Source organism: Carya illinoinensis, chromosome 5 (assembly GCF_018687715.1).
Source record: "Carya illinoinensis cultivar Pawnee chromosome 5, C.illinoinensisPawnee_v1, whole genome shotgun sequence".
NCBI lineage: Eukaryota > Viridiplantae > Streptophyta > Magnoliopsida > Fagales > Juglandaceae > Carya > Carya illinoinensis.
The window spans coordinates 49,600,272-49,627,045 of record NC_056756.1 but is presented as its reverse complement, the minus strand read 5'-3'; the positions used below and the strand labels follow the sequence as shown (position 1 = coordinate 49,627,045).

Sequence of the window (26,774 nt, the reverse complement as noted above, 5' to 3'; positions counted from 1 at the left end):
TTTTAAATAAGCCCATGATATTTATACCATTCATGACTATATCCATCGCAGGCATGAAAGTTTGACTTCTAACCGCCCGAAAAATCAATTTCTACGCCAGATCCTGAACGGAAAAGCATTCCTGTGGCGTGCCGAGGAAGAGTGGGGCACGCTGGCCCATTGTGAGCGCCAGGTCAGCCGGATTTTGAAAACCCCCAACGGCTACTTTATTCCCACCATAATAATAAACTTAACTCAAAAAAAAAAAAAAAAACAAAAAAAAAAATCCAAATCCACTCTTTCTCAGCGCGCCTTCTAGACTTCTTTCATTTTGTTTCTCTGAAATTTCAGTCAGCGCAGTTACCCTTTGGCCCCTTTTTCCCTCTCTGCGTTCATATCCACACCCCTTCAGTATTTCCATGGCTTCGATTCCATCGGACCGCAGCAAGGCCATCACGCGTCGAAAAGTTCGAGTCGTAGCCAAAATCCGGGGCTTCACGGACACCCACGCCGAGTATCCAGCTAACTTGGGGTTTTCCGTTAACAAGCCCAACGGAGAGGCCTCTGAGAGTGTTACGATTTTCTTCCCGGACCAATCGGGAAGGTAGACTACTATATTACTGTTTCTTCTTCTGTTTTTATACAAAATAAATCTATATTGTTGACTTTTTTGGGGCGTTTTGGTTTTTTCGATTGTCTTCTATATTAGTGTTTAGAGTACGGAGACAGGCGAAATTATTTTGGTTCGATTATTGATGTACATCTTGAACGAAGGGTTCGGTCAAAGAAAACATTTACCATCTTGTTTTTCTAAGATGAATTGAGGTTTTTAGATTTTGCAAACAACATTTCTTTCAAATTTTAAACTTAAAATTTCTTTATTCTCACCGTTCATTTCTTTTTTTTTTCTTTTTCTTTTAACAAACGAACACAGGATTATGTTATGTTTTATTGGGCGCTGATTAGTTTGTCTTCCACCTCTTGCAGTTGTAAAGAGTATTGTGATGTTGATTACTGTTATGATCAACACGAAGACAATGATTTGATATTTTCGAGAGAGATAAAACCTTGGATTTTTGAGGTTTTTGAGGGATGTAATCCCACTATTATTGCTTGTGGAGGAAGACGTAGTGGAAAGACTCACGTAATTCAGGTATGATTTTAGTTTCCCCAGAATTTTTTGTTTCTGGGTTTTCCCTAGTATTTATTAATTGATTGTCTTTCTCGGATGTATGGTTGACTTAATATTTACAATCCAATTTTCAAGGGCTCCGATGGGAAACCCGGTTTGGCTACGCTAGCCGTGTCTAAAATTCTTTCTATGGCCGAGCAAACTCGAAAGTCGATTACTATCTCTTTCTATGAGGTTTATCAGGAGCATGTTCATGATCTTTTGGATCCAAAGCAACCAGCAGTGTCGATATTGGAAGATAAAGGCAAAATCCAACATAAAGGACTTTCCCAGGCAAGTTATGTGCTGTTTTTTTATTTGTTAAATTACACCAAGCGATGATAACATATTTTTGTGGAACACTCCTTGATGTGCTTCTTTTAAAAAAAAATTCCCAGGTTCCTATAAGATCCATTGCAGAATTTTATAGACTGTATTTCAGTGGGTGCAGTTCACGTAAATCAGGGCAAAAAACTGCAATTGAGCTTCCTCGCAGGAGCCACAGAGGTTTAGTAGTAAATGTATTAACTTCTGCTGAAAATTCAGACACACGTCTCGTCGGCAAGATGAATTTTGTTGACTTGGCAGGTTTTCCTGCGCATTCCTGATTATTACTCTTTCATAAATTTGTTATTAATATTATTCGTATTGATTTTTACTCGTCTTTGATGTTATGCTGCACTTGTCGTCAGGTTATGAGGATGCCAGAAGAAAAAGTACTGATGGGATAAATCTTGTTGAGAGTGCCAAAATTAATAAGTCCATTTATGCCATGTATAATGTCATTTATTCACTCAATGCCAACGAAAGGCATGTGCCTTACCGGGAAAGCAAAATTACTCATATGTTAAAAGATTCTTTTGATGGGATGAATAGAATTTTGATGATCACATGCTTGGTAATGCTCTTGGTTGTCACACGCTGTTTATTTTATTTATATGTTTCTGAACTGGTTTTTAATTACTTCATTTTTCTATCTTTATATTTTTTTATGTAGAAACCATCGTCTTGCCAAGATTCTGTGTACATGTTAAGTTTAGCGTCTCGATCTTGTCGAGGCATTAATCGAGCTGTCACAGGCTTCACAAAGGAAGCCAAAAGTATGACAAGACCGATGGTGTCTTCCTCACATAAAAATGGACCACCTGGAAGTGTTCCGACCATTGTGAAGAAGAAACATACTGCTTCACAGGTGCATTTTTCCAAAAAGAAAGCCAATGTTATGGCTTCCACAATGAAAGGAAGGTATGTACAGAGAGTTTCTATTTATATTAAGTTAAAACATAGTAATTTTTCTTGTCTTCACATATATGTGAGTATCCAATTAAAGACATTTTATTTTTTATTTGAAGGAAACTATTTGATGAAGATAGTCTTCTGACCAAATCTGTGAAGGTACTTTATTTTTTACTGTGTTTAGGATCGAGTAATCAAAATACTTTTGACTTTTCATTCGGATTTTGTGCAAAATTCTTTTTTAAAGTCAAGTTTCATGCTTCCTAGTCAAGCTTTGAATGTGTTCTTGATTTGAATGTGAGGCTTACGCTGCATTGCCAATTGTCTTTGTGCCATGCAAATGATTGAATATATTACCGGTGGATCTTTCACTGGTTCCATTCTGATTCTGAGGTTATTCGTTGGACTTTTAGAAGGAAGCATGCAACTTATTTAGTTTATATGATCTATCTGACATTTGCATGTCAACGGAAGTAAATAAGCTTTCTTTACTTTAAAGGTCTTGGAAAAATTTGTGTTCTGGTGGATACGTTGGAAAAAAGGGTTTCCATCTTGTAAATAAGCCTTATAGGCATCATTGCAGGCAAGCAGCTTGGAAGATATTGACTCAGCTGATGAACCTTTGGTGCAGGAAGAGGTGAGTCAGATTTGTTATCTTATGGTAGAATGTACTTGATAACAAATAAGTTTGCTAAATAGATTTATTTATTTCTAAACCAGATTATGTAATCACCTTTTTTGTCAGGGGAAGTGCATTCCAAATGTTACAAATTTAACAGTGCTTTCAGAAGTGGTAAATTTTTTTTTTTTTTTTTTTTTTTTTTTTTTTTAATCGTTGGTAGTTTAATATCTTGTTTCGGTACATTATAGTATTTAAAAGATGTGATTGAGGTAAACCGATATCCTGTATAGGAAAAAATCCTTTGGCAGTTGCGCTAAGGGGTATAGTTCCTACTTTTATAATAGAAAAGATATGTACGATTTTATTAGTGTCCCATTATCAAGACAATCTTACCATATTTATTGATATCAGGAGCTTTTTATATCATTTACAGGAAGCTTTCTCATTACCAACTTCCAATATGGAAACTACTATACTAAATAAGGTAACTAAACCAAATATGGTGATTTGATTAAATATATGGTTTGAATACATGTATGAAACTCTTAACAATAAATCTTTCTTGTATTCTTAGGATGTTTTTATGGCTAGTAAGGTTTGTCTTCACGGTGGGGACATTCCTCCTAGTCCTTGTGCAAGCAATAGCACAAATGGAGCATCTTTTCCCGAACAAGGTTGGTAGCATGTGAACATGATCTTTGAATGCTGATTTGCTAGCCATGCAATGTGCATCAATGTATATTAAGAACTCATTTGTGATTTGTGTTCGTTTTCATTACAGTTCATAGCATGGACAAGGAAAACCAAAGTCCATTGGTCACTAAAGTTATTTCCCCACCAATAAGTGCAAGACTGCGAGAATTATCAAACAACTTAAAATCACTATGGTCTTCAACTCCATTACACATAAAGTTGCCAAAAGAGAATGATGCCTCATCTTATGGTCAAGTGTGTACTGAGACTATAGAACCAAAAACACCAATAATGGATTGGAGTATTGTTAATGAAGGATGGGATGTTGCAAATCTTCATAGTCCTTGGGAAACATTAAGTATGTGCAATTCTGGAATGAAGGTTAGATCTAATCATTTCTCCAACATATTTAATTTATGTTCGCTTGACTTTCATATTGGAACTCATATTATTTTTTTCGTTGTAGAACTCCATTGTTCAAGAATATCTTAAGTTTCTAAACACTGCTGACAAGTAAGTTTCTATGATTTATGGGAAGTGTGTCCAAAATAATGACCGTTTATTGTTATGCTTTTTTTTCAGTGAAGTTCTTTGGATTATGTATATGTTTAAACTTTTTATTGAGGAAATCCTTTTGCGAAAACATTTTGACCTATAACATTTGATTTCATGTCCTACAATGTAGACGTGGGGCGTTGGAATCTTTGTAATAATCTCGTTAGGAAAAATATAAGCAAGATGATTGGGACTCGGTGGAAAAAAGGGGCAAATCACGGGCTGCAGCAAAACAGTGCCAAAAATCTTGCTGCAGACCACGATTTCCCCCCGTGTCTGTATCAAAACTCTAAATAAAATGAATTTATATCTCGGCAAAAAGGCTACTAATATTATGAAATTTAAAAAACTATCATGAGTTCGTAGGTAAGTGAGTAGTTGGGTACTTAATAGTCATCCCCTAAGCTTTTTCTTGTTGTAAACATATACAGTTGTGGGCCTATTGATATGAAACGCTCACAGTTCTGCGTTCATTTGTTAATTTTTTTATTTAACACGCTAACCTTTGTATTTTCCTTTCTCAATTTAATCAACAGGGAAGACTTGAAAAGACTTAAGGTATATGGCACTTTTGAATTTTATAAATGGAGTACCTGTTTTTTACGTGATTTATTTACCCTACTACGTGTAAATCATGTAAACGCAGCCCTTATTTTTATCGTTAGTGTTGTAAATGTTTATAACCTATACCTTATTATAACTTCATTGACATTGTTTTTTCATAGGGAATTGGAGAGAAGAGAGCTACCTCAATACTTGAGCTTCGTGAAGAATCTTCGGAACCCTTTAAGAGTGTAAGTTGATCTCATAAACCTTGTTTGGATAATAAGTTGATCTCAACTCATCTCATCTCATTTAATTATTACAACTTTTTCAAACTTTCAAATAAAATATAGTATACAATTCAACTTTTTCAAATTCCAAAACAAAAATAATATTCTAATAATATTTTATTCAACTCTCTCATCTCATCTCTACTCAACTCAACTCACTAACAATATGAAGAGTTTTTGGTTTTGTTTTGTTTTTTAAAATGAATTAGTTCCTATAGTTTATTCAAACACACGCACCGGACTGTCATTGTGAACTACTCAAATTTTGTTTCACAGCTTGATGATCTCAAAGAGGTTGGACTTTCGGCTAAGCAGGTAGTTTTGTTCTCATTCCTCTTTTTTAGGAAAGTTTGTTTGTTTTTATTTGACATACGTCTTTGATTTTCTACACAGATAAAGAACATGATGAAAAAGGAGGTTGCAGAGCTTTTTAACTAACATTAAGAGATTTTGATGACTTTCTGTATTTTAATTGTTGATACATAAACTTTACAGTAATCTGATTAGTGGCAACATGAAGTTGCCTTTGAAATGTTTTCCTTAATCGTGTAGTCTGGTATCTACTTTTTCTTTCCTTTTTTTTTTTTTTTTTTTTTTTCTATACACAGGTTTTGCAACAAATAAATCACGTGTGGGCTTTGGAATATCCCGCGTTGTTTTGCGCTCTCCCTCCCTCCACCTCCAACCTTCTCCATCCCTCCATTCTCTTTCTTTTTTCTTCTCCGTTTTTCATTAGATGTGAATCCCTCTCTGCGCGTGCTGCAAGTCAAGTGTGCTGGTCTGATGTGTAATTCTCACCATGTTCTGACGTAAGAGCAACATATATCAGAAGTTGGGATCTAACAATGTTCCTAGTCGCCTTAATGAGAGATGTTTGAATATCGTGACATTAACCAAGCATATTCGATTTTCATCCCTTTTTTTATGGGAGTCGTGAATGAAGCAGCAGGAGAAGACATGAAATGCTTAAATATAATGTGATGGAGGATTCAAGATTTGTAGTCAACCAATTACTAGCTGATTTCCATAGAGAATTTGGTCATAAAAGAAAAAACAGAGGGGCAGAGTAATAAATAAACATGAGGAAAGACCACTGCAAAACAGAAGTGGAAGACACTAGGCAAAAGAAAAGAGGCATGCTATACAACACCTCAAACCCAACACACTATCATAATAATAGACTTACAACTCTATCACTACCTATTTACTACTTACAAAAGATTTGAAATTTTTTATGTTCTTATCATTTTCTTTTAAGTATTTTTTAACATCCTTAATCATTAAGAAAAAATTAAAAATATATATAATTTTATTAATAATCACTTTCTTAATCATTAAGTAAAACAAAAAATTAAAAAAAAATCAAATACAAAAAAAGTAGTAAATAGGTAGTAGAATAGTTGTAACTCTATCCTTTTCCATTTTGTGAAAAGGAAATTAGATTCAAGAAAACCTTATTCGGCTCTTAAAAAGGGGGGGAAAAAATGAAGAAAAAGTAATTTGTAGGCTTCTGGACATTACAAGATAATGGGACAATACGGTTAGTCTGATACTGCACATTACACCTCGAGAAGCATTTGATTTCCTAACAGAAACATGTTTGAAAGAGAGAAAAGAAGAGGGATAATAAAAGGATGACAAGGTAAAAACACAACGTAAAAGTGGAAAGTCAGGAAGAGAGGAAGATGCACGGGAACAGAAAAACAGAACAGTTCAAATAAAGCAAATCGTCCTCTAGTGAGGACTAATGACTATGGTACATCACAAGTTATAATGAAGCAAGGCTTGCATTTCCGGTAGCATCCTTCTCGCATTCTGAACTCTACCAGTGGCATCATTAGCAGGATTTACTTTGAGGGCTCGCCATGGCCAACAAACGTGCCTTATCTTATGGCTATTCCGCACCCTGCTCTCTGCTTCATCTAATTGTCTTGTCAGCTCCTCAATCCGCTCACGGAGTCCTGAAGCCCTGCTGTCTGATAGCTGCAGAGACCTCTCTGCTGCAGCCTGGGCAGCCATTGCAGTGGCAGCAAGTTCTTCTTTCAACTTCAATTTGCCATTTGATATGTCCAAAGCAGCTCTCGTTTTCTCCAACTCTTGCTTAAGAATATCCACCTACCCGAACAGAAATGTAAATGGAATTGAGCAAAATGTAAATTCTGGAGACGCACTTCATGAGCACACAAGGTTTCTTGCAAGGATAAAAGACAGCAGCCAAGTAACTTTAACAATTGAAGTGCATTTAAAATTGAATGCAATTACGTTATTTTCAGTGATAAACACAATTATACCATATATCAAGATTAACATTATTCACCAAAGTTAACATTAATGATTCCATTGCATAGAAAACGCTGACTTCCAGAAATGTCACACCAGTAATACAATGTAGAACTTCGGTTCCTGGATCTCCGATGCATCAACTTCAATTACAGTTGTAGTAAAAATTATAGTACCTGAGTTTTGGTATTTAAAAAGACTGGCTTAAAACTTCCCAATCTAACATCACTCTGCACTCCACAGCGTATGTAACAGAAACAAAACATATGGTTCATGCCTGCATTTTTATTTCAGTAAATAAGAATTTTATTAAAATAGACGAAGCCAAGTACACGGGACATATACAAGAGCAACACCCATGCATGTGTCTAAAGATACAACGAAATCATGTACGTTCATGCCATTAAAGTCTATTACATTCAACCGATGGAGTGGAGTATGAAAAAATAAAGTTCTAATCTCATCCATTGTCCATTCACGATTCTCAAAACTTTGACCATTCTTCTCCATCCATATGTACCAGGATAGACAGATCGGTGTCATCTTCCACATAGCTACGATTTGAGAGGTACCACAGATGCCTTGCCAGTGAGCCAAAAAATCCACAACCCTTCTTGGCATTACCCAATGGAGCCCCACCCTAGCAAATATATCATTCCACAAACTCATGGCTACATTACAATGCAATAATAAATGATCCACCGACTCCCCACTGTTCTTGCACATATAACACTAATCCAACACAATGAATTGGCATTTCTGTAGATTATCTAAGGTGAGAATCTTCCCTAATGAAACTGTCCAAACAAAAAAAGGAGCTTGTAGGGGGGGCCTTGGTCCTCCATATGTTTTTCCATGGGAACGGTCTTGTAGAATGTTTCATAAGGGACTCATAATACGATTGTACGGTAAAAGGTGACCACAAAATCATATCAGCTCCTCACTCTACAATCATACATCAGATTAAATAAATCTGTAAATGAATCAATTTCCCAGTCTTGGGCAGCTCTAAGGAACGTGATATTCCATTGGGGAGAGCCACTGGAAAGATTCATGAGTTCTGCTACTGAAGCCTCCTGTCTTCGTGCGATGCTGTATATTATTGGATAACTTCCTTAAAGACTCTAACTCCACACCATAAATCAGTCCAGAATTTAATTCTGGAACCATCCCCAACTGCAAAATGTGTGTATCAATGGATGTTTGTCCAGCCTCTTCAGATGTGCTTCCAAGCCCCACCCCATGAGGTCTGCTCACCTCATTCAAGCACCATCCTCCCCACAATCCACCACATTTCAAATCTATGATAACTCTCCACAAAGCTCCCCTCTCCTCATGGTATCTCCATAGCCACTTACCCAATAAAGCCTTATTGAAAGCCAGCAAATTACGCATTCCCAATCCACCTTCAAGTATTGGGGTACAAACCGTAGCCCAATTCACCAAGTGAATCCCCCGCCCCCCAAAACAGGAAATCTTGTTACAACTTCTCTAACTAACAAAACACCTTGCATGGTATTGGAAAAATAGATAAGTAGGTAGGTAGATTCGAAAGAACAATTTTTATCAACGTAACTCTACCACCTTTGGACAAATAAATCCTCTTCCAACTCACCAATTTCCGCTCCATTTTTTCCAACACCCCGTCCCAGATGGACTGTGACTTGAAGGAGGGAGGCACCCAAGGGAAGACTGAGATACTTCATTGGTAAGGTGGAGACTTTGCACCCCATAATGTTGGCAAAGCTCAAAACACTTGAACATTTCCAACTAGAACTAATTTTGACTTGGCGAGATTCACTTCCAATCTCAATGCCGCATCAAAAGCCTGCAAAGCTTGAATGTGATTGTGACTAGCACCACAAAATAGAAGAGTATCATCTGCAAATAGGAAGTGGGTCATCTCAAGCATGCCAATTCTTGCATCCCCTACTACAAAGCCAGATAGAAATCTATCTTCCACAAGACTTGCAATCATTTTACTAAAAGCTTTCATTATGAAAACAAAAAGTAGTGGGGTAGGGGATCACCTTGCCTCAATCCCCTTGAGCTTCCAAACAAGCCCCTTGGAGTAACATTCACAAAAATGGAGCAGCATTAGGTGGATATACAAAATTTGATCCAAGAGCACCATCTCCCTCCAAGTCCACACCTTTCAAGCATGTGTAACAAAAAATTCCAATTTACATGATCATATGCCTTCTCCATGACTTGATGCGACTCTCCAAGCATTCATTGGCAATGAGAACAGGATCAAGCATTTGCCAACATTGTATGAAAGCATTCTGGAGCTTGGAAATGATCTTCTCCAATACCGTACTCAATCTATTAGCCAAAACCTTTGAAAGAATTTTGTACATTCCACTCACCAAGCTAATAGGGCAAAAATCCTTAATCTCCACCTCTCCTGACTTCTTTGGAATAAGAGCAATGAATGTAGGTAGCATTAAGGCTTTTTTCAAAAGTACCTCGTTCATGAAACTCATGGAAGAAGCTCATGATGTCATCTTTAACTACTTCCCAACATGCCTTAAAGAAAGGCATAGTCAACCCACCCGGACTTGGACCTTTATCATCTGCCATACTTCACACTATCTTGCAAACCTCCGTCTCCTCAAATGGTCTCTCTAGCCAACTTGTTTCATGGTTATTGATCAACTCAAAAATAAGAGCATCCAAGCATGGTCTCTAAGAGAATTGCTCTGAAAGTAATTGTTCATAGAAGTTGGTAATATGGTCCATGATCTCAGACAAATTCAATGTAGTCCTCCCATCTACTAATAATGACTCAATGACATTGTACCTTCTATGCGAGTTAGCCATGCAATAGAAGAACTTGGTGCATTTATCCCCTTCTTTTCGCCATAAAACCCTTGATTTTTGTCACCATGAAGTCTCTTCCATTAAAGTCATCCTTTCAATATCTGATGTCACCTGCTGTTTGTGAGTCTTCTCTTCTTCTATGAGACCCCCTCTCCTCCACATCCTCCAAAGCTTGTAATTCGTCAAAGAGGGACTTTTTTCAGTGTTCCACATTTCCAAAAATCATTTCATTCTACCTTTTCAAGTACCCATTGAGAGCTTTTAGGTTGCAGGCCAGCACATAACTAACGTTGACCTATATAAGATAGGATGACCACCATTGTCAAACTCTCTCAACAAATCCTTCTGATTTCAGCCACATATTTTCCAACTTAAAATATCTTTTACCTCCCTGAATGCCTCCACAATCAATGTAAATGGGAAAGTAGTCCAAACACAACCTTGGGAGCCATTTCTGGATTAGCTCTAGAAAGTGTGCTTCCCACTCAGGCAAAATGAGGAATCTATCAAGTCTTGACCAAGCTGGATATTCTCTATTGCTGGACCATGTGAAATTATCATCAACTAGAGGGATGTCTAGAAGGCCTTGCTCATAGATAAAGTCGGAAAAAAATCTGCCATTGCTAAACTAGAGCTAGTACCTCCTACTCGTTCGCTTGGGAAGCGTGACATTAAAATCTCCCCCTATACACCAAGGAAAGCTCCATAGGCTAAAGTCCAGCCAATTCATCCCACAAGCCTCTTCTTTCAGTATTAGAATTAGGACCATAAACATCAGCGAAAGACCATTGATAACCATCTTCGACATTCTTGAAAGAAGTAGCCAATGTATATCTCCCCACACATTCATCCGTCTTTTCCACCACCATTTTATCCCACATTACCAAAATACCTCCTGAAGCCCCCTTCAACGGCAAATACAATCACCCTACATGACAACAATTCCACAAACTCCGTATCATGGTAAGGGATTTGAGTTCCATTTTTGTCTCTTGTAAACATACCATATTCACTTTCCAGCCACGAAGCTGATTTTTTACTTTGGTGCACTTCTCTATCTCGTTCACTTACATTCCACAAGACTATTTGAGCTTCATAAAACCTCCAATTTTGCCCTACCCTTCATCCCACCACAACTTGCACTCCCTTAATAATTCACCGAACTAGTAAGTCACTTCAATTCCCTTGCCCTCTTCTTGTCTGAGTGGCATTTCATGTCCGAATTAGACTGTCCAGCTTTGATTGTAGTAAGTAGAGCCAAAACTGATCTTCAAAGCCAATGCACAGGAGTCCTACATCATACATTTGAATCTCATTGGCTTTAAGTAAAACCCAATCTGAAGCTAAAGTCTAATCTTTCAACGGAATGATTGAATTCAAAGGGGTAGGCTTATCCCAATCCTTGTTATTGTGTTCAATATTCATCCCATCTACTACCGCCACCTCCTTGTTATTGTGTTCAGAGACTCTAGGTGTGAATATTACCAAGATGCCCGACTCGGTTTGGGTATCCTGAACACCAAATGTATCAGTGTTGTCCTCCATCAGCATCTCAGTGATCCTTTGAGGTTCCAATGTAGACAAGGCAGAAGTGGGACTTCCCTCTATGGTAGAGAAGGTCGCCACCTCGTTCTGCCAGTCTTCCTCTACCCAAGAGCCACTTACATGCCGGACATGAGTTGTCTCGGCTGCTAACGCCATTGGCGACGTCAACTCCTGTGGCCTCAACTCTGTGTGACCATCAGCTCCTTCTGACCCTCTTCTACTGCCCAATAGCCATTCTCAACTTTGATCTCCATCAACGGCCTCAACTCTAGCAGCCCATCGTCAAGGGTTCCTCCCACCATGTCTCCCGCTTCCAACAATGATTTCTGTGGCCACCGACTGGTGATTGGAGGTTGTCAGCATGTCTTTGCCAATAATGGGCACCAAGCCCATTACAGGAGGCCTGGGTTGTTTAACCAACCAGCGTTTGGGCTGGGCTGGTGCCTTACCTTTCTAGGCCCAAGTAAATCATCTTCGTCTCGGCCCACTTTGGTCCAAGCTTAAGTTTGGCAGACTCAAGCCTAGGCCTAGGCCTCTATCCATGGCCTTATCCACATTACATTGACCAGACTCCTCAACTATAGCAGATCTTATTTAAGAAGAGGAAGATCTTCAGACCTTTCCTGTCCTCTCTCGGTCAGGGGGCCTTTTACCATTTCAGTATTATTTCTGCAAACTTGCTTAGGCTGTGCATGTCTCCATCCTAACTCACCACGGTTACCTTCTTAGCCTTCCAAATTCCAAAATTGTCCTTCATCCCTAGTATTGCAGCTGCTGCTTCTGTCTGAGCACTTGTTTCTGTTTCATCACTGCCAGCAGTAAGCCACGATGACCAGACCACCTCTGCGTAGGACTTAGGCATAGCGTTCATCAGCACTTTTTGTGTTGGATATTGAGACCTTAAGAAACCAGCCCTTCTCCCCTTATCCAAGCTACCGTAAGCTTCCCTCATTGCTTCCGTCATTTTTTTCCACCCTTTCCTCTCCATTCCTTAAGGTATGAAGAAAAAATTCCTTCTACCATCACCGCCATATTCCACCAGTGACATACATCTTTGCACAATGTAGCTTCTATTGCCATCTCGTGAGGTTGCAAAGAATTCCTTTTTATCTCCAGTCGAGCATTCCCCAAGGGCTCCAATAAACTAGTTCACCATGGGCATCTCCAAGATCAGTGCTTTTGTAGCCTTCCAACTTCTCTTCGTTAAGCAAATCCATTGTCTACCTTCCTCAGACAATACGAAAACCTTAGATTCTATAAGAATCTGTCTTGAGTACACCATGATGATCTCATTGTTAAACACCAAGACTCATCCTCAGTGAGAGAGTGCACGAGAGAACTTTTTCCTACCACATAAACACCCTATGCAGCAAAACCATAGGATTTCGACATGGCATTTTCAACCACAATATGAAATAAGTATCAACCATTCAACTTTTGTTAGATCAGACATGGATAAGCAACACCCTCCTAATTGAAGCATTATACAATTCATAATCAGTAATACAAACAACAAAAATCCAATCAAAAGCATTCAGCTCATCTGCCAAATCTTCTGTATTTATTAAAACTTCATTATTCCATTTCGACTGCTTTAATATTATTTTGATGCTTTTACTTTCTTCTAAATAAATGATGATGCCAAAAGTTAAAAGAAATGGGAATATCCACACCTGCATTTATACAACCACTCCAATTGATAGCATACAACAAATTAAAATCTCTATCCCCTGTTTTGTATACAATTTACATATTCCCCACATTGCATCTATTTGTTATAGAGAACCCAATAAAATCTGAGCCATGCAAATGCATAGGCATGTTAAGTACTTTCTCCGCAATTGTTTTTGGGGGACGGGGTCTATTATACAAAATAAAATATTGGAACAATGGTTGTCTTGGAAGCTTGAGCATGCAGCAAGCCATTTTATAGTCCCCTTAGAACTTATATTTGGATTGCGATGTCAAAAATTGAAGCATTCCCTAGCCTAGGATGTTATTTCAACTTAAGGTTGGTGATGTGGCTAACATTGTACCTTTGTGCATTAGTCAGAGCTCTCATAGGAATTGGGAATTTGGGAGCATTCGAGTTCATAGACTAATGTATTTTGGTCATCTCTACTATAAAGGGAGTTTCCAGGTTAAATGCATGAAAGGCTACAAGCTTCATGTGCAAAATAATCTTTGCATTAGTTACTATAATCACATCACGACACCTCTGGCTAATGAGCCACATGAAGCAAAACTCTAATAAACAAGAAAGCGCTATGGTCCTTTGGCTAGGTGGCACTATAACCCATCCCAAGTATGGAGTAGTGTGGGATGTCCACGGGTCAAATCCCCTTTATTTCAATTGCCTAGCAAAAAATAAAATAAAGAAAGCATGGCTACATAGCTAACTAACACACAAAACAACAGTATATATATATTTTTTATACGTAACAAAGCAACAGTATATTGAGAAGCACTGATATCAAAAGGACAAATAAACCTTTACCACTTTGTTACGTTCTATAATTTCATTTTTCCCAGCTTCCACTTCCAACTCACATGCTTCCCTCCATCTAGCAACCTCGGCGTCGATTTCTTTTATTTCAACCAATAGTTCTTCAATCTATAGCAACAAATAACTGACATCAGAACTGGCAAGAGTATGCTCTAGGAATTCACCCAGAAAACTTCCAATTTCTTGACAAAATAGATAATCACATTTTGAGCTAACACCCTCTCTCTATCTTCTAACTCTTTGATGTACAGAGTATTTTCAGCAATTTGTTGAGCTTGTTTTTCAGTAAGACTCTGTAGGCGCTCGGTGTCTGACCTGGCATAGAAGAGAAATAAGTACATAACCAACTATACTAAATAGAGAAAGTGGGGGCAGAAGGTGGTTGAACAAACAGATAATCATAGTGAGGTCCTTAGATGATAAATCAGAGATTAATTGCTGATCTTCAATAGTACATTGTGCAATTCCTTACCAATTTACCAGATCACACTTTGTCTTACCATTTTAATGGATTATTAGTAATATCGCATCTCCAGTATGGTTGGATACAAAGGATTCACTTTGGAAGCCTTAGAAGCAAAACCAAGCAATAAGCCCACTTGGTGACAAAATAAGTGTCGGTGCTAGTAAGTTGATTACTATTTGATTTTTCTAGAATTAAGCATACTTTCGTAATTCAGTAATTGCTGCTTGTGGGCCACAGGTTTTTTTTCCATGAAGGAGCTTTATTTAATTTATAGGTTCTTATGTGTTGGGTTTTATCTAGTCTGATTAGGAGTTTATTTACTAATAAAACCAGGAGTTCTGGTCCTATCAGCGAGTGTTAAGATCTAAAGTATACATAAATATGCATTTGTTCTCAAATAATTTCAGAGAGATAAAGTGATAAACAGAAAAAATGAGAGTTTGTTTTAGGTTAAATTACACTTTACCCCTAAAACTATTAATTCTTTTGCAACATGACAACCACACAACCAAATTTGCCTCATCACCCCAAATTACTACTCTTTTTCCAATTTCCCCCTCCTTTAACATCCAACCATTAAGATCATGCAATGCCCCTGAATATTTTTTCCATCTTAATGGGTAGCCATAACGAAAGGGTGTAACATACGGTTTTGATTATAGGTATTATTATTATTACTAGTATTATTATTACTTTAAAATCCAATTTTTAAGAGTTTATTTTTATTTGAGGATTCTTCCGCCACCCTCTTCACGCCCCTATCTCTTGGGATAATTTGTTTCCTTGTCTGAAAACCTTCAAAAATTGTAACTGTGGTTTTACAAGCATAAAACCCTCACATATATACTCCGTTCCCCTCAATTTCCCTTCACCAAACCCACAATATTCTTGCAGCCAGAACCCCCATCGCATAGTGAAAGCAAATTCCCTCCTATACAAAAAAGCCACCATAGTCTTCCTTACACAAACTGAGACTCTCTCCTCACCGGAATCATCTAAAGGACACTGTCGGTAAGTCGGAATACCACTCGGCAACCCAAAAACTGCCAGCCGATAGCCTCCCGTCATACTCACATTGTCCCAGTGAGCCCAATCCGGAATCTTCCTCTCTTTTCGTCGTGGTTCTCGATCTAACAGACCACAAAATTCATTTTTCTCTCTCTTAGTGTTTACGATTTCCTTCTCTCTCTCTCTCTCTCTCTCAGAAACTTGTGTCGCTGGTCACTTCCTATCACCCCAAACTCGTCGCACATTGCTCTCCCTTGGTGAGTCTCAAACCCCATCGCATGGCCCTTCTGTTCTCTAGCGAATTGTTTGGATAGTGAGATGAGATGAGATGATTTTAGATGAAAGTTGAATAAAATATTGTTAGAATATTATTTTTTAATATTATTATTGTTTTGGAATTTGAAAAAATTGAATTGGGATTTGAGAAAGTTAAATTGTTTATTATATATTGTATGGGAATTTGAGAAAGTTGTAATGATGAGATCAGATGAGATGAGAGTGTTTCTCAATCCAAACGGCCTCTGATTGTTTCCTTTCAGTTGTTCATGCCTTTTTATTTTATTAGCTTTACTGAAAAGTACATGCAAGTGTTGGTTATTACACAACTACCCTTCAACCCATTGCCCTAGCCTTTCCGTAAAATGTCTCTTGAAGAACCTTTCTAAGTAATTAAATTTTTTGCTCTTAAGTATCTATGACAGATTTTATGTTTTAACCTTGTTCATTACGTGGGCTGATTTCCTTATGCAGGCTGGGCTTGACGTTTAATTGGAAATGTATTTTTAAGTTGGGCTTGAGTTTCATATTAGACTTGCCTAAATTGTGGGCCGTGTTTTAAGTATTAGAATTTACTTAGCAATTTCTGAAGGGTCTAATTAAATAATTATATAATACTACTCTCTATTAAATTTATTATATAACTGAATATTTTATTAGATTAATTTCCCTAGCGTGTGAATAATATATTAAGATATTACGACATGTTTTCTAGAAATTTAGTAATGTTTAGCGCTTTGCTTAGGTATTGAATTGCAAAGTGAGATTCAGGAAGCAATGCTAAGAGGTAAGTAGCATGATCATAACTTTATGTGTGCATATTCTGTTTTTGCATGAAAAATGTGATTTTTACCTATGCTACACTATGAGCCAATTCAAGGTTAGCCCCTTTTCATGAACCTAGATGAGTTACGATGATGCTTGTGAATGAGACTATGTATTCTATGCTGATATGGATTGTTGTTAGAATGGATGATGTGTCGTGAAAATCACACGTATACCATGTAATGTTCGCATTACGTTATGTAATGCTTAGATCATTTTATGCCATGTCTATGCTATGCTATGTTACGTAAGGCTCATGTCAATAGGCCATGTTTAATGTTATGCCATGCACAAGAATATGTCACACCATGTAAATTCATGAGGTCAACAGATTCACATGCATTATGAAAGTTAAGTAAGGAGACATATGAATGATTAGCAAGCCTTAAGATTGTTCCAGTTGTCTATTTTTGTTAGGAGTAGTGTGTTGTGATGGGGTGGATTAGGAACATTTTTATTGATCAGAAATGTTTTGAGTTTGAGAAGGTCAGTGAGAGGTGGTGGAGATGTACTGAAAGTAGCTGTCGTGCTATAAACCATATATCCTTCGATCAAGGATCATTGGGGTGGTTGGCCGCCATGGTTAGGGAAGGTGTAGCTGTTGGGGGGCACTCTGAGTTTATCAAGACACGCAGAAGTGGGCCTCAAGTTCTGGTGCTGCAGAGAAAGAGCAACTCTTATGGGAGATTTTTCACCCTATCGGAATTTGGCCAAGGTAAACATCGGGGTATGTTAGTTATACCAGAAGGAAAGAAGAGGGTGGGGTGGAGAAACCTTGAGGAGTTGCTGCAGGAACTCTCAGGGAAATACTCTGGTGCGAGAGGACAAAACAGGGGTATTCCCCCATTACAGTTTCCTTCATCGTCGCAGGGGCACCATCCCCTTTTGTACAGTGAAGCCGTATCTTGAGCGCCACAAAATGTAGAGGGAGCAATTGAGCTTTCTACTCTGGTGAGGAGTCAAGGTAGCATAGGGGATGGGGGGTGTCGGGGCTGAAAATGGTAATTGTGGTGCATGCCTTGGCTGAAATGGAGAAGCAAGTGGGAAGCCTGCAGGAGTCTCTGGCTTTATTGAAACGCATCGTAGAGAAGGGGGGAGAGTTGGGCTTGGGCCAGGTAGAGGGAAAGCCCACGCAGGCTGGGTTTACGGATAAAGGGAAAGAAGTGGTTTATAAGGGTGATGGGGTTTTGTCTTACAGGCCTCAGAAAGGAAAGGAGATATTAGGCCCATATGGGCTGGGCCCGTCCAGAAGCCCACGTAAAGGCTGGAAGGCAACAGGGGGCCGGATCTCTGTATCGGCCCTGGAGCATCCAAAAGAGCCCGAGAAGCTCTCTTTCGAGCCGAGTCCAGGACCGGGTCTTGGACAGAAAGGGGCGATGGGGGGAGGCGAGGCCTCAGGTGGTGGTCCGATGGTCGTGCTGTCGACGGTGGAGGAGACGGCGAGGGAGCAGCATCTCGGCCAAACTACAGGGTGCTCTGAGCTGCATATAAGTTCGGCTTCTGATTCAGGGCAGATACAGAAAGTGACGATGAAAGTTTGTGATGTTTCAGAGGTAAGTGAGGGGACGAAAACAGGGGAAATTATAGAGGGGGAAATACTGACTCTAAGCATATGTGACCAGCAAGAGAAGGGTAGGGTGCAGCAAGGGGTGTTGTCGGGTGGGAGGTCACTGAACATCTCGGAACCTAAGGGGGTGCTTCTCTCAATGCCGGCTGACTTAGTGCAGGCTAACTTAAGCTCTTGGAGGGAAGCGTGCATACTTGGAGGGGAACCAGAGGAAGCCGATGGGAATGCTTTGGCTATGGTGACTAAAGAGTCTGTAATAGAACAGGAGGAGGTAGAGGGGGAGGGAAATCTGGTGTTGTTTGAACCGTGTGATAGCGCAATGGAGGGGGAGGAAGATATTGAAGCAGACCCAACTCCCATCAGCATGGTAACTCCTAGTTTATCAGATGATTGGCTGCTGAAAAAGATAGAGGATCTTCAGAGTTGCTTGGGAATTTCATGTGTGGGGTATGAAGAACAGTTCAAAGCCTTGATTATAGCCATAGAGGCAGGTCAGCAGGGTGCTGGGTCTAAAAGAGAGAGAGAATTGAGGAGATTGACCTGGTCCATTAACTATGATAGCAAGGAGGGGAGTGCAAGCCGTGGAAGAAATAAATGGAGGGTAGGTTCAGTTGTTAAATGAAGCCCAAAATTATGAGCTGGAATGTTAGGGGATTAAATGAGATTAATAAACGTCTCTGGGTAAGAGCTTTACTAAGACAATGGAAGGGGGACATAATTTGTTTGCAGGAAACAAAATTAAAACAGATTGATAGAAGTATTATTAGAAGCATTTCGAGTTGTATTTATGTAGGCTGGAACTTTTTACCGTCGAATGGGGCATCCAGAGGGATCTTGGTTATGTGGGATAAGAGGGTGGTGGAGATCATAGAAGAGTATGTGGGAGAATATTCGGTGGGGTGTCTCTTCAAAAACATCGATGATGGTTTCCGGTGGGCTTTTGCAGGGGTATATGGTCCTAATGTAGCGAGCAAAAGACGGTTTCTTTGGGAGGAGCTAGCTGGGGTATGCTCATGGTGGGAAGCCCCATGGTGTATCGGAGGGGATTTTAATGTGACAAGATTCTGTAGTGAGAGATCAGGGGGAGGTAGACAAAACCAAGCCATGATGGATTTTTCAGATTTCATCTCCGAGATGGGACTTATGGATATACCGCTTATGGGAGGGGAATTTACTTGGTCCAACAACCATGCGTGGTCAAGGTTGGACAGATTTTTACTGTCTCCTTCGTGGGAGTCACAATACCCCGATTTATGTCAGAAAAGATTCCCGAGGTTATGTTCGGATCATTTTCCCATTATGCTAGATGGTGGTGGGATACAAGGGGGTAGAAGGCCTTTCAAATTTGAGAATATGTGGCTAAAAGTAGAGGGGTTTGTGGAATTGATCAGGCAATGGTGGAGTTCATATTCCTTCGTTGGCAATCCAAGCAAGATTTTGGCGGAGAAGCTGAAAGCTTTGAAGAAAGATTTGAAGATATGGAATGAACAGGTGTTTGGTGATGTAACCTCTCAGAAAAAGAACTTGTTCCAAGAGTTACAAACCCTAGAGGGTGTAGGAGAGGGGAATAACCGTAAGGTTCAAGTCACTGCTGAATTAGAAAGACTGATTTTAATGGAGGAAATATCGTGGAGACAAAAATCGAGGGCCTTGTGGCTAAGAGAGGGGGATAAGTGTACACAATTCTTCCACCGAGTGGCTAATGCGCATAGGAGATTCAATACTGTTGATTCCATGAACATTAATGGAGAAAATATTTCAGACCAAGAGGTGATAAAGGAACATGTGGTTGGTCATTTTCAACACTTGCTAGCGGAACCGCATGTTTGGAGGCTGACTTTAGGTGGCCTATCTTTTGAGGCCATAGATTCTTCTAGTAGAGAATGGTTGGAGAGACCGTTTGAAGAGGAAGAGGTACACCAAGTGATTAAAAAAATGAATAAAGACAAAGCACCCGGCCCGAATGGTTTCACTATGGCTTTCTTCCAATCTTGTTGGGAGGTGGTGAGAGAAGAAGTAATGCTGGTTTTCCATGAATTTTTTGCGCATGGCTTTTTTGAAAAAAGCTTAAATGCAACTTTTATTGCTCTAGTTCCTAAAAAGGCGGGGGCAATAGAGGTACCTGATTTTAGACCTATTAGTCTTGTGGGTAGTGTGTATAAGATGCTCTCTAAGGTTCTTGCCAATAGGTTGAGTACGGTCATGGAAAAAATCATTTCAAAATCTCAAAACGCCTTTGTGAAGGGGAGGCAAATTCTAGACTCGGTTCTTATAGCAAATGAATGTCTGGATAGTAGAATCAGGTCCGGAATCCCAGGTATTTTGTGTAAACTTGATATGGAGAAGGCATACGACCATGTGAATTGGGATTTTTTGATTTATATGTTGGGTAGATGTGGTTTTGGGGCAAGATGGATGAAGTGGATAAGGCACTGTGTATCAACGGTGCTTTTTTCGGTTTTAGTAAATGGGGATCTAGTGGGTTTTTTTAATAGCTCCCGGGGGCTGCGGCAAGGAGATCCCTTATCCCCTCTCCTTTTTGTTCTGATTATGGAGGCTCTAAGCAAAATGGTGTCAGAGGCAGTAGGAGGTGGTTTTTTCTCAGGTTTTACCGTGGGGGGTAATCATGGTTCTATCATTATCTCTCACCTTCTATTTGCAGATGATACTCTTTTGTTTTGTGAGGCAGAGGCAGGTCATATTGAAGCTCTGAAGGCCATTTTGATTTGCTTTGAAGCTGTGTCCGGGTTGAAGATCAATCTTGCTAAAACGGAGATGGTTGCGGTGGGGGAAGTAAATAACATCAGTGGGCTAGCTAACATCTTGGGGTGTGTGGTCTCATCCTTGCCGTTGAAATACCTAGGCCTTCCGTTGGAGGCTTCGTTCAAAGCAAAATCTATTTGGGAGGGGGTGCTGGAAAAATTCGAACGTAGGCTGGCTGGGTGGAAGAAGGTCTATCTTTCAAAAGGGGGGCGGATTACTTTGATTAAAAGCACTCTATCTAACCTTCCTACATACTACCTATCCTTATTTCCACTCCCAGCTAGCATTGCAAAAAGACTGGAGAAACTTCAGCGAGAATTCTTATGGGGGGGGATAGGAGATGAGTTTAAGTTTCATTTGGTGGGATAGGATAAGATATGTACTCCGTTGAGAGATGGTGGGTTGGGGGTTCAGGATTTAAGGGCTTTTAATTTGGCTCTTTTGGGCAAATGGTTGTGGTGGTATAATTTTGAGAGAGAAGCTTTATGGAAAGGAGTGATTGACATAAAGTTTGGCAGCGAATGTGGGGGTTGGTGTTCAAAAGAGGGAAGGGGGACTTATGGAGTGGGGCTTTGGAAGTATATTAGGAAGGATGGGGCTCTTTCCAGTGTAATACCCGGTTGTGCTTGGGGGATGGTAGTAGGATCAGATTTTGGATGGATAGGTGGGTGGGAGATATGACTCTAAAAGGTGCCTATCCCACAATCTTTGCTATTGCAAGGGAAAAAGTAGCTAGAGTGGCTGATTTGAGGGTGATTAATCAAGACACACAGGAGTGGAATATTAGCCTTATCAGGGATGCAAATGATTGGGAAGTAAACGACTTGATGGAATTTATGAATCTACTGTATAGTGTGCCCATTGCTGCCAGAAATGAAGACGAGATGGTATGGTGTCCTAATAGAAAAGGGAAATTCTCAGTACGGTCCTTCTACGCAGCCAATACCATACAACAAAGGCCCAAGTTTCAGTGGAAGAATATCTGGAGAAGTAAAGCTCCCACCAAGGCTGCTTTTTTTGTGTGGACAGCAGCACTAGGGAAGATTTTGACCACTGATAATCTTAGAAGACGTGGCCTCACAATTGTGGAATGGTGTTGTTTGTGTAGAAATAATAGTGAGACAGTTGACCACCTTCTTCTACATTGCAAGTTTGCAAGCGAGATATGGAACTACTTCTTCAACAAAATGGGATTAGCATGGGTAATGCCAGGTAGGGTGGAGGACCTAATAGCAAGCTGGAAAGGAATTACTGGGACTCAGCAAATTGCTGCCTTATGGAGTATGGCTCCAATCTGTATTTGTTGGTGTATTTGGAGAGAGAGGAACGAGAGAATTTTCGAGGATCATGAACGATCCTCGGAAGAGTTTAGGAGTTTCTTCTGGAAGACCTTATTTCTGTGGGCTATTGCTCTAGATTTTAATGGCCTAAGCTTCCATGATTTTCTTATTTCTGTTTCTAGTACTTAATTAGGTGTATGTTCATGTATACCTCCTGTGTACCTGGGCTATGCCCATCTTTTATTAATAAAGCTTTCTTATTACCTATCAAAAAAAGATTGTCCTTATGTTATGGGTGGATGTGCAAGCCACGAACTTAAGCGTGGTCCACCACATGTATTCTATGATGTTATGTGATAACACAGACCAAAGCGTGTTTCACTGCATGTTATGATATGTTATAAGGTGCCACAGACCCAAATGTGGTTCACGATATCCTTTTATTTATATAAAAAAAAAAATGTAATAACACTAACCCAAGCGTGTTTCATTACATGTTATGATACGTTATGAGGTGCCACGGACCCAAACGTGGTTCACCATATGTTATGGCATGTTATATGCGGTCAATGACAATTGGACCAATGCATGTATGTTATGATGGCCACTAAGTAAGTGAAAGACAAGATGAATAAGCCATGCGTGGAGTCAATTATTCATGCATCATGTTACGTGTATTGCCATGATTATGTTAATTTCGCCTATATTACTGATGAATGGTCTATATGCTATGTGTATGTATGTCTATGCATGAATGTTTTCTAAGTTAAACTTGATGTTAAGTTAAGTTTACAATATGATGTGCTATTACTGAGTCTTCAACTCATTTGTTTCTCTGTTTTATGTTTTAATGTCCTAGATGATGATTTTGTGGATACAGAGCTAGAGTGCCAGGAGTACACTACTTTCAAAGACATAGACATTGAATAAGTGTTATTTTCACATGGGCTTATTTTATGATTAACACATTTGAATAAGTGACTATCACATAGAACTAGTTTATGTCATTCTGTTATGTTTCAGCTTTTCTATTATGAAAGACTATCATGCTAGACAAGTTCTTTTTATTTTTTGATAAGTATAATCATCGGTTTTAAAGAAAAATGCAATCCAATAATATTGGAGCAAATCTCCATGGACTGAAAAAGGAGAAATCTCAAGCAGAAAGGCTTTGATTTGCTTTAAAAAAGCAGAAAGCTCAAGTTTTTTTTATGATTCAATAAATGAGGTATTTTTATGATCTCGAATCTCTTTACCGGGCATTATGTTATGAATGTATGTGACATTCATGACCTACGGGAAGGGGTGTTTCAAAGGGTAAATTGCAACTTATGTTTCAAATTGGTAAATTTGGTTGGTTGATGGTTATATTGCAAAAGAAGTGGTAGTTTGAGAGGTAAACACGTCCCTTATTTATTTATGGAAGGTTTCAATGTCTAGAATGATTCTTATCATCTTTTCTGTTTAGCATTGCATCAATTAACCAAAGAAACAAACCGTAACATATGTAATTTTATTGCCGCCCAGAATTCTTGCTGTCTTTGTAATTTTTTCATCTGAGCCATAAACAGTAATCACTGCCTTTAACAATTCTAAGTTGTAAGCCCTTAATTTGCTTATTGTGCCAAATCTTAAACCCACCAAGCACATGTAGACAGATTTTCCAATATACCCCAAGTTAATTTCCCTCCCACATAGTAAATTTAACAGAATCTTAGGCTGACTTTTGCAAAATATATATAATCCAAACATTTTTTTGGTTCTTCAAGCCATTTTGTAATGTCTTTGAACTGGTCATTAAATTTCTAACCAAAATAGATGCAGTAAACCATGCAAAGCTGTACAGGGATCTAAGATTATTATAGGTGCCTGGAAGAGAGAGAGGGAAGGGACAGAGGTTTTCCACACTACAATAATAATAATAATCCAAGGAAGGCCCAAACCACATCTAGGTTCATACTTCAAAATGACTAGTCAATGTTACACTTCAGGCCCTTGGGATTCATTATAAAGGACATAAACTTCTCTTTCCCTAGAGATGTGAAATCTCATTTACCACCTTTCATCATAGGTGGCACGGCTCAAGTCCCACACTTCTAGTTGGACTAACTCTTATATCATATTATCATTTGTAACAATCTAAGAAGGGCTTAAACCACATCTTGGCCCATACTTCAAAAGGACTAGTCAATCTTACAATTGGAGTACTTGGAATTTATTATAAAGGGCAGGAACTTATCCTTCCCAAACAAAGCAAGATCCCATTCACCACCTTCCTTTTCTATACACAGCTCATGGGTATCACAACAACAGTACTGAGTCGACCTCTCTTCACTTATTTCTTTGAAACTAAATAAGATTTAATTCTATCTCCTATTCTGCTATGACGCAATTAATTGATGCAGTTACAGGATAAACATATTAATGGTAATGCCAAGTGAAACTGCAGGTATTACAGGTCGATAATGAAGTATGTACCTAGATTCTTCCAAAGATCTCCTTAACTTAGTGATTTCCTGCCGCAAATTCTTCATTATCCTCTCCACAGTTGAAGCCTGGCAATTAAGAACGATGATGGATGTATATCAGACCAATTGTCGGAAATATATTCTCTCCTACAATTTTTTCTTTTCCAAAAGAACGCAGAAGACCGCCTCTAATGTTCAACAAGCACATGATCGCTTGAGTTTTTGATATCTGTATATATATAAAGCACATGTGAAAAACAAGTTGTGTGTGTGTGTAAAGAACCATACCAAACTATCGTTAATCTCTTCCTCTTCACACTCGCTAGTATCTGAACCAGTCTGAGGTTGCTGCTCACTACTACTGGTTGTGGTGGTCCCAGCTCCCATCATGAAGCCGAACCCAACTCTCTGCAATCCCCGCTCTGCAATTTGCAAAAGGGCCACCCTTCTCTGCTCATTATTGTTAATCCCCTTCAACTTACTCAAACTCTTCTCCACAGCCTCCTTCTCCACCAGCGCTGCCCTAAGCAAACTGTTGATGTCTCTGTTCTCCTCTGTCAAGCTCACCACACTCTTCTCTAACTCCCTCTTCTCCTTCTTCCACTTCTCCTTGTACTTCGCCACCTTCTCCTCCGCCTCCAAAGCTACCCTCCTTGTTTCCATTATTTCTTCTTCTTCTTCTATGCCTACGCCTGCTACACTCGCCGGTTCAACGCTCACCACCTCCACATTTTCTTCTTCGTCTTCGTCCACGCTCTCGATTATCCTCTTTAAACTGGTCTTTGATTTCCGGATAAAATCCAAAAACAAATCCTTTCGGTCTTCGATTTCGGTTTCCAATTTCTGGATTATTTCTCTGGAAACTTCCACCTGGTTCTCGAGCTTCTCTGCTTTTTTCAATTCCTCTTCCGACTTTTTAGCGAATTCGTCTTCCTTTTCCCTCAAAGATGCTTCGAATTCATCGACTTTACCGCGAAGAGAGTCTCTTTCCCTCGAGATTTCATCGATAAAAGTGGGGAAATCGGAGACCGAGACTCTTTGGCGCTGGAGCAGAATTAGTGTTTCCTCCGTCGCCGGGGCCTTCGATTGGATCTCGGCGAGAGGAACATCATGAACGGAAAGCTGTGATGTAGAAGTGGTGTTGGATGAATCGGGGACGATGATTTCGGTCTCGGGTGAGTTCTCAGTAGGGGTGTCCATGGCCCATGGAGCAGTGGATGATCAGGAATTTTCATTAAGAGAGGAAAAGGGAGGACAGGGAAGAGGGCAAAGCTAACAGTCAAAGGAAATGGAGGCGAGGACCGGGTCAGGTAGGTGAGGGTGCGGCCCGGTTGTTTACCTGTTGTAAAATAACGTAACATCACGTCTATTGTTACTCAGTTTCATACGCTCTCAAAGATTCACATCCGGCTGACTGTATGATTGGTAAATAAGAATTTTGATACGAGAATTTAAAAAAATTAAGAAAAAAATTTGAATTATTTATTTTATTTTATAAAAAAATTTAGAAAAATTATAATGATGAAATAAAAATTTTAAGTTTGAAATGAAAATTTTCTTAACAATTCTAACGTAATTGAGTTATTCTATACAACTATCATTCACTGTACACACAACCTATGCACTCCGGCCACGTGGCTTTCTTTTTTTCTTTAAATGAAAACGTTTGTTTTAGTCAAAAGGTTGATTTCAATTTCCCCCCACCCCCCGTATTCTTCTTAACTCCTGCATTCTCTCCCCCGCTCCACTTCCCTTGTTCGTGTCCTTTCGCTGGCTTGATCCTATGCCTGCACTCCATCACTCCGGAACCATGTGACTCCATCACTCCGACATTGTGTAAGAAAAGTTCTCCGAAGGGTCACCATTTCCATACGGCAT

The 26,774-nt window shown here is 39.3% G+C and overlaps 2 protein-coding genes across 7 annotated transcripts; one reads left to right on the top strand and one right to left on the bottom strand.

The window, feature by feature from the left end:
• The first annotated feature begins 217 nt into the window (after window positions 1-217).
• Window positions 218-5,633, top strand: LOC122309371 (kinesin-like protein KIN-10C). Of its 5 annotated transcripts, none has more exons than XM_043122849.1 (17): window positions 218-583; window positions 967-1,132; window positions 1,247-1,444; window positions 1,549-1,657; window positions 1,843-2,048; window positions 2,148-2,395; window positions 2,503-2,545; window positions 2,958-3,023; window positions 3,132-3,179; window positions 3,442-3,492; window positions 3,583-3,682; window positions 3,790-4,082; window positions 4,168-4,214; window positions 4,793-4,814; window positions 4,982-5,050; window positions 5,366-5,404; window positions 5,483-5,633. In XM_043122849.1, exons 1-17 carry the CDS (start codon window positions 399-401, stop codon window positions 5,525-5,527), a joined length of 1,935 nt encoding a protein of 644 aa, XP_042978783.1. In that variant the 5' UTR covers window positions 218-398; the 3' UTR covers window positions 5,528-5,633. The 5 variants fall into 5 exon arrangements, with proteins under 5 accessions (XP_042978783.1, XP_042978781.1, XP_042978778.1 ...); XM_043122844.1 differs by having other exon boundaries at window positions 231-583; window positions 1,549-1,738; XM_043122846.1 differs by having other exon boundaries at window positions 240-583; window positions 1,549-1,738; window positions 2,970-3,023.
• A 941-nt stretch (window positions 5,634-6,574) lies between these two features.
• Window positions 6,575-26,214, bottom strand: LOC122309372 (uncharacterized protein At3g49055). Of its 2 annotated transcripts, XR_006242421.1 has the most exons (6): window positions 25,185-26,214; window positions 24,907-24,983; window positions 14,447-14,558; window positions 14,235-14,351; window positions 7,546-7,646; window positions 7,076-7,204 (listed from the first exon to the last, which is right to left on the bottom strand). XR_006242421.1 is itself a non-coding variant. In XM_043122850.1 (5 exons), the coding sequence occupies exons 1-5, from the start codon at window positions 26,094-26,096 to the stop codon at window positions 6,851-6,853; spliced, it is 1,572 nt and encodes a 523-aa protein (XP_042978784.1). In that variant the 5' UTR covers window positions 26,097-26,212; the 3' UTR covers window positions 6,575-6,850. The 2 variants fall into 2 exon arrangements, 1 of the variants encoding a protein (XP_042978784.1); XM_043122850.1 differs by lacking the exon at window positions 7,546-7,646 and having other exon boundaries at window positions 6,575-7,204; window positions 25,185-26,212.
• Between the last annotated feature and the right edge of the window lie 560 nt (window positions 26,215-26,774).

Coding starts and splice junctions, on each gene's coding strand:
- LOC122309371 (XM_043122844.1), top strand. CDS start 399: ATGGCTTCGATTCCATCGGACCGCAGCAAGGCCATCACGCGTCGAAAA. Junction 1,133..1,246: donor GAAAGACTCACGTAATTCAG/GTATGATTTTAG, acceptor CCAATTTTCAAG/GGCTCCGATGGGAAACCCGG. Junction 4,083..4,167: donor TGTGCAATTCTGGAATGAAG/GTTAGATCTAAT, acceptor TTTTCGTTGTAG/AACTCCATTGTTCAAGAATA.
- LOC122309372 (XM_043122850.1), bottom strand. CDS start 26,096: ATGGACACCCCTACTGAGAACTCACCCGAGACCGAAATCATCGTCCCC. Junction 14,559..24,906: donor AGATCTTTGGAAGAATCTAG/GTACATACTTCA, acceptor CTTCTATGCCAG/GTCAGACACCGAGCGCCTAC. Junction 14,352..14,446: donor AGAGGGTGTTAGCTCAAAAT/GTGATTATCTAT, acceptor TTGTTGCTATAG/ATTGAAGAACTATTGGTTGA.